Below are 7,563 nucleotides of genomic sequence, written 5' to 3' on the forward strand. Positions count from 1 at the left end.
TTCAAAAAGCTTACATAGACATATATACGTTATAAACATACTCACACGCATCTCATTACATAAATGCCTACACGAGAAAGGATTAATAGATTTTGAGCTATCACAATCATCTCATTATCGACAACCAGCGAAAGAAAGAGCCCTTGCGAGAAAACCAATGCTTTAAATAGAGGGCTAAGCCATTTAACAGCGGCCTCGTCCAAAAACTATAAAAAAAAAGCTATTTTATTTAGCGGTTTTATAAAATATGAAAGTTTTCAGCTAATCATGCACATTAACATGAAAGTAAGGAAAATTTATGAATACAATGCATGTCCAGAGCGATAGGAGAATATGTTTTCAAGACAATTACTTGAAAATCAAATATTACAGTTAGAGTTTTATGCTGCTAACATAGTTTTTTTTAGCAACTAATGAGCTTTGATCCTATAGTGTGAAGATAATGAAGCATCATCAGCCCGCGTAGCGGAAAATAGGATTAGCCGTGTTAGAAAGATTTCATGGCTAAGCCAAATAGTGTTTAGCGGATCTAAAGCATCCTTAAAGGCCATAGTGGAATAGTTGGCAATAGTGTAGTGGCAGCCCTCTATGCGAGACTATAGCGGGCTATTTAGAATTATGGAGAAAACACCTTGGATGGGAGCTATACAAAGAGCCGACATGACTAGGGGCTGTTGGATGAGATTTGGAGGAGCTTCCTATTTTGAGATGTTCAAGTAGGAGCTTTGTTGGACCTTGTATTTAGCTCTTAACGTCCGAAAACCATTTTGGAGGTTCTAGTTGGGATCTATTGACTTTAACGACATAAAAATGATGCTAGACCTTGCATTTAGCTAGCTTTTAACCTCTCCAAAAACCATTTTTTTCGAAAACACCAAAAACCATTCTGGAGGTTCTAGTTGGGATCTACTGACTTTATTAATGGCATAAAAATGATGCTACTAGATCCATATTCAACATACATTTCTACCATCGACTTTGCCAAGTTACCCATCATTATGAAAATAGGAAGAGGGAGGGAAAGCAAAAGAATACCAAGAGACCGACGGTTGCACTAGCTATCTCAATCACGCAGTTAGTGTGTGCTGCAGTGACCATTAACATCAAAAGAGGGAATATTATTTTTAATATAAAAAAGGGAATACGTTCTCCCAACAACTTAATGTTGTAACTCAAAAGATGATGAGTATGTGAAGCTCATTGGTTTGTTTCTTATAGTGTAATATATTCGGTAGGGTTCAAATCTCCAACTCATCATGATTGATGAGTGCTCGTACAGCCGTACTCTTAGCTAATTGTTTTTTTAGAGATACACAATACCATCAACTAGACAGACAACGATGAACTAATCTCTCGAAGACATTCATAAAAGGTACCATGAATAGAGGAGCACGGGGGTGGTGGAAATTGTGAGATTGTTCTCGCAGGTGCTCGAAAGATGAGGATGTGGCTAACTGGGCCTTGGTGAGCCGCAGCAAGCAGCACGTTAGGGGACGGAGCAAGGCTCCTCTGAGGTTAAAATCAGAGCACAGTGGCGGCGATCGGACGGAGCAAGCACAGTTGCAATGGTAACTTTTGGTTGGGGCACCGGACCAGGATATACACTCGTCAGACCTCGTACAGACGAGAAAAGTATTGGCCCAGACCTGGTAAATGGTAAAAAAACAAGTGGCATTGAGATGCCATTGCGACAGCTATTCAGATTCTAAGCTGCAGTATGGATAAGTAGCCTCCCAGGTACTCCCATCAGGAGTAGAGGCGGCACTTTCCAGTTCCAGCGCATACTGTACACTCATCAACATCACCCCCAACGTGCTGCAGGCAGTACTTGATGCGATCATTCATGATATCCTGCAAAACAATGTTCCGCGCAGCGTTAGACATCATGTTACTGAGTGAAGGGGTCAGCTCATCGACGGTCCTTATCCTAAATTGCTAACAAAAAAGTTGTCTCTTGCATTAAGGAAAAATCAATCCAGTTCCAGATCATAGGAGTGAAGGAGCAGTACAACCAGGGGCTGTATAGGTTGACGGTTAAGCATGTGAAGAATGCCAGCTTTTTTCGCAACTATACCAGAATTTCCTGACTACAGCATTTTCCCTATTCAGACTGTCCCAAACAAACAAAACATGAGATATGCAAGAATTCCAATCGACTATAACTGTGTTTCAGAGTGTTTCAACACCCACTAGACCTTTAATTAAAATAGATCAGTATGCACAAATCATAACGCCACCACTATTTAGTATTTACAACACCGTGATTTTATTTATAGGAAATGTTAGCATTCCTTTCCAAATTATTGTAACTCAGAAATTCATCAAGAGGATAGCAGTTCTACTGATCTATGTTGTCAACAAAATTCCTTTGTCACAAAATTCCTTTGTCACAAAATTCTGGAATAACTATTAAGTATTAATAACTCCAAATCAGACTCACATGCTTAACTAGTGCTGAATATAAATAATCCAGAGGGAACTCAATGAGCACATACCACCATAAGCTCATGCAGTCCAAGAGGGGCAGTGACAATATAGGGTACATTTGAGTGCTCCTTGGATGCTTCTGCTGCTAAAGCAGGGATATCCTGAGAAAAAGGGTCCAGCATGTATGAAAATCCATATTGTAATATAACTACTACATGAAACTGTATGTAGTATGTACAAAGTAGATGCACATCTGTCCTCTCCACTAAAAAACTATAAGCAATGAAATACCATGCCTTTAACAAGTCAGGCCTTTAAAAATAAGCATTATCCTCCATAAAAACGATAAACAGTATCAATCTTACATAAATAAGATAACATACTTGTTTCCAGTGCCGTCCAGGGGAAAGGAAATATGGACTAACAATAATACGGGATGCTCCTTGTTGCACACATTTTCCAAAAGCATCCTTAATAGTAGGCTCAGCCAGCTCCTGTATTTTGTGAAAACTGCAAGTTAAAGCAACAAAATATAGTGAACATAACAACACGAAAAACTTAAGAATAGTATGATAAATGGACCCAAGTAGTCTCAGCCAATAAAAATTAATATTACAAAGTTGGGAAACAAAGAGTATGGCACCAAGAAAGATTAGGCAATACTTCTTTTTAGCAGGAAAAGACATACAGAATAACACAAAATCAGATAAGTTGACTAAACAGAGCCCTCTGTTCATCCAACGTTGAATAATAAATAAGCTCAATGTAGACGCTGAGTACAATAAACATGAAAATCTGATGCGAGTAACTATGGTGCTATCTGCTAACATGAACCTTACCACATGCCACGTCACCTTTCATTCAAATTACTTGATATTGTATTTAACTGACACTAATCAGCAGCATTAATTCTACCAAGCTGATGAACACAGCTGGATATATTATTTAAGATCAATAGACAAAGGTTCAATTGTTATGGAGAACAAAGGGAATACGACACCAAACTTTACTATAGTGGCACTATAATATTATCACCAATATTCAGTGAAATGGCTCTATGCAATGATTTCAATCAACAACATGTTCAGATATAGTTTAAAATTACAACACTTCTTGGAAAGGAGTTCAAAGCACCTAAATGTCACATACAATGCATTGGAAATTTCAAGCTGAGGAGCACTGATAGTGGCGCTCTTGGCCAGAGAATTTCAGTGGCTGATGTTTGATGTTTTCAATTCTGCCTTCTAATACACTGTGACATTAACCTGAACTGTATCTTAGCCCTTGTTTACTTCCCTCCAAACTCCCAACTTTGACACTATGCAAAAAGAAGATTCCCCATCACATCAAACTTGCGGTACATGCATGGAGTACTAAATGTAGACGAAATCAAAAACTAATTGCACAGTTTTGTTGTACTTTGCGAGACGAATCTTTTGAGCCTAATTAGTCAATATTTGGACAATAATTCACAAATACAAACGAAATGCTAGTGTCGCATTTATGACAAAATGCCAATTTGGCACCTCCCAACTTGGGAAGTAAACAAGGGCTTAGTGGAAATTGGCAACATAATCTGTATCAGTTTGAACTTCATAACTGGAAATTCCAAGATTGGACTAGCATGTAGTGTCAATTACTGCATACTGCAAGTGTGTTTTTTGAGCTCCTATAACCTAACAGAAGTATCAGCTTCTCCAGACTAAAAGCACAAGCCAGGCCAAAGCCAAACAGACAGCTGTTTTATTTATTCATGTGTATATTTGTGTTTTCCTTTTTTCGGTTCTCAAGTCTCTATCACATGCTCACACCTCCTGTATAAGCTTAAATTCCATACAGCTTTTTTGGGTATCAGAACTCAGAACAGAAGCCATGAGCCCCAAGTTAGCTTCTTGGAGACATTAAGCCAGGCCACATCTCTAATAGTTTCCAGCTATCACTGCCAATAAATTAATTTCGGTAGGACGGATTATGTGGATATTTGCATTAGGCTTACTACATCTTTTTGGAGCTTATTTCCCTGATTATCCAAGAATATGCTATGTATATATTAAATTCATAACAAAATGAGAGCCTGTAATCTTTTACTCTACTCAAACCAGAAAGCCAGCTGAGTATCTGCACTCTGCAGTATATTTATACTAAGAGGACCTGAACAAATACATGTATTTTAAACACCCAAAGGGAACTAAACCTAAATTTCCAAGCTAACCAATTGTACATGGAGATTAATGATAGACAATAGCTGAATAGGGTGCAGAATTCTTGCACTAGTTTAGCTATGTTATTCTCTGAACAGAAAATGTATGGTCTAGAGAGTTACAGCTTAATCTAACTCAAAATCAAATATAGAGTTGTGTTATATGCTTGTCAGGCTTCTGAACTTACTGAGTGAGACTTTAAAAGGAGACAACATAGAAGTAAAGAACGAAAAAAAGGACACATATGCTCTAAAAAAAGGACATAGCATCTAGAGGGGCAGATCCAGGCAAAACTGCAAAAGGGCCATTGGTATCACCTCTATGGCATCATGGTGTCATCTTACCTAATTAGCACCAATAAACTTTCATTTTCTGTAGAGATTACCGAATCTATCGGTGTCCTAGGACACCACAAAAGCACCCCAGCTCCTAGTCTAGTCCTGTTGGTTTGACTTTTATGGACATGTGGCTACTATGTAAAAGATCATCCAGAGGAAAACAAACTCATTTTATAGATAAAATTAATGTCTACTTTTAATAATTCCCCAGCATCTTGTGCTATATTTGGCCTATTAAAAATGGTAAATTGCTATTTTCCTGTTCTAAGACAAGGCCATTTAGAGAAGTGAAATGGCATTTTTGCAATAACAGTAAAATGGTGATGAGGAACAAATAATAGAGCACACTGGATATGATCCTGTATTTACAGAATAGGAATCCAGAATAGGCATCATATACATCTAGCGAAGGCAACAAAATTGCAATACAAGTGAAGAGGGGACATATCCTATATTCCATAACCACTCTATGCATTTGACTAGATAAGGTGGAATTAGCCTTGTATTGTCCTGTGACTCTGTGAGTGCAGTACAGGATATGCAGTGTAAAGTACAATTTCAGCAATTAAGTATACAAACAAACTGCACTGAATGCACAGATTCTGAATGAATAAGCTTGCAATGAGTTCAACGCAGAGTCAGACTTGAGCAAAACATAGAAGTGCACAATTTTAGAGATATAAACAAAAGCTCCTGACCAAAACATGCTCACTGACAAGCCAAACTTTCCATATCCAAACATTCTGTGGGAAACTTGGAACTCAAACTACAAGTTAATTTCCTGATTGTATCTAAGAAAATGGCAGAGAGGCACACTACTCATTTACAGCATGTCTTGCCTTCAAGTGCTTACTGCTTAGTAAATTAGCAGGTTCCATTTGTCAGGAAAAAGTAAGGCATAAAATTGCTGGGGCAATGAACAATACCATATGAGCAGGCTCAACGATCTTATAACCAGTCCTCGTCCTGAACATCTCAACAAAGTCATCTGCATTTTTTCGATAACTGAATCAAGACACAGTAAAAACAGCATCAATGCAAAAGATACATCGTGCAAACAGAATCAGGCTTATTACTTAGCATGAGATTGGATTCTTGTCGCCGTGACCCATGGTCGACAATGACCACTGCATCCTTATCCCCAACATTGAAATCCTCCCTTCCGGACGTTTCTGACCCACTGGCAGGATTTGGCATGGAACTCATTACAAGGTTTCCACTAGACCTTCCAGCTCTCCGCAGCTCGGTGAAATCAATGGAATTCCTCGCAGCTGCACGCCTAGTGTCATGAAATAAAGAGATGTTTGTTATTACAAGCAGCAACAGAGGAGGTATAGCAGACCGCATAATTTCTTCATTGGTGGGCGAGAAATGGAATGCAGGTTACCTAGGGATAAGTATGCTTGCCGGAGTTGCAGTAAAGGGCTGCAAGGAGACTGAAGCCGGGTGCATAGCAGGGGACCGAGTTCAGGTAAAACCCAGATTCCGTGGGGGTGGAAAACTGGTATTAGACATTAGTACTGTATAATCAGGGGGCCAGTGGCGGAGCACACTCTAAATTTTAGGTGGGGCGTGTACCCATGCCACACATTCTCATTGAAATCACACAAATAAGAGTACAAACGATTAATAAATTATGTTTAAATATTGAAGATGGTACCTCCTATAAAAAGGTAGCAAAGTCTTTAATGCCATAAAAATTCATTAATTCAACACAAACCAGGATCCAAGAGCTAAACGAACCAAACCTTTCGATTTCAAAGACAAATAAGTTAATTCCTATTTTCCTGTTGCTAAAATAAATCATCACATGACAAAAAGGTGAAGGAGAAAGGCGTGCCCGCCATGATGCGCAGCTTCGACACGAAAATAAATCAAGGAGTTTACTAACGCCTGCACATGCAACATTTGGGGCGACGGCATCCACAGTCCAGATTCAATGAACTGGATGCCCCTGCCACCGCCGGCAATGGCGCCGCCGGCCGCGCCACCCACAAACCGCCCACCACCCCAGCATTCGCTAACTGAGGAAGTCGCTCGCCCCCGCCGTCGGCCCTTCCCGCCGGTTGTCGTCCGCCACCCGCGGCACCTCACCTCGCCACCCTCGATCCGCCCCCGCCGCCGTGCCTACTGCCGCTGCCAGACCCTCTAAGCCCGCTGGCCATGGAGCCCTCCCCCGACGACCCCGAACCGGAAACCCTAACCCAGCCACCACCATGCCTCAATCCGAGAGAGGAACGAGGAGCAGGAGCAGGAAGACCCACCTCGTCGCCGGCCGTCTACCACCACCGACCACAGTTGGACAAGCACGAATCGTCGGAGGAGAGAAGAGAGCTCTCGAGAGCACGGACGGACAAGTCTGGCTGTGGAGATATGAACTCTGGCCGGTAGGGCCGCAGGTGTGGGGGATTTGCGCCTGCGCCATGCGGAGACATAAACGTCTACGGGTTGACAATTTACGTCTTCCCATAAAGTAATAAAGACGATGTTACAATTCAACGAAATTAAATTAGAAAGAACTAGCAAATATGCCAGTGCGATACTACGGGTGACGAACGTGGCTACCGATAACTCTAAAATATAAGATCCTTTAAGTG

The 7,563-nt window shown here is 40.6% G+C and overlaps 1 protein-coding gene across 2 annotated transcripts; it reads right to left on the reverse strand.

Annotated features, from left to right (window-relative positions):
* Nucleotides 1–1,515: 1,515 nt before the first annotated feature.
* On the reverse strand, nt 1,516–7,361 carry LOC101756522 (sirohydrochlorin ferrochelatase, chloroplastic). Of its 2 annotated transcripts, XM_004952228.4 has the most exons (7): nt 7,231–7,361; nt 6,354–6,467; nt 6,043–6,245; nt 5,893–5,954; nt 2,811–2,921; nt 2,496–2,588; nt 1,516–1,851 (listed from the first exon to the last, which is right to left on the reverse strand). In XM_004952228.4, exons 2-7 carry the CDS (start codon nt 6,416–6,418, stop codon nt 1,747–1,749), a joined length of 639 nt encoding a protein of 212 aa, XP_004952285.1. In that variant the 5' UTR covers nt 6,419–6,467; nt 7,231–7,361; the 3' UTR covers nt 1,516–1,746. The 2 variants fall into 2 exon arrangements, with proteins under 2 accessions (XP_004952285.1, XP_022684097.1); XM_022828362.1 differs by lacking the exon at nt 7,231–7,361 and having other exon boundaries at nt 6,354–7,220.
* Nucleotides 7,362–7,563: the final 202 nt, after the last annotated feature.

This window comes from Setaria italica, chromosome I, assembly GCF_000263155.2.
Source record: "Setaria italica strain Yugu1 chromosome I, Setaria_italica_v2.0, whole genome shotgun sequence".
In the NCBI taxonomy this organism is placed as follows: domain Eukaryota; kingdom Viridiplantae; phylum Streptophyta; class Magnoliopsida; order Poales; family Poaceae; genus Setaria; species Setaria italica.

Coding starts and splice junctions, on each gene's coding strand:
- LOC101756522 (XM_004952228.4), bottom strand. CDS start 6,418: ATGCACCCGGCTTCAGTCTCCTTGCAGCCCTTTACTGCAACTCCGGCA. Junction 2,922..5,892: donor TCGTTGAGCCTGCTCATATG/GTATTGTTCATT, acceptor CACAAAATACAG/GAGCTGGCTGAGCCTACTAT. Junction 1,852..2,495: donor GACTGCATGAGCTTATGGTG/GTATGTGCTCAT, acceptor ATTGTTTTGCAG/GATATCATGAATGATCGCAT.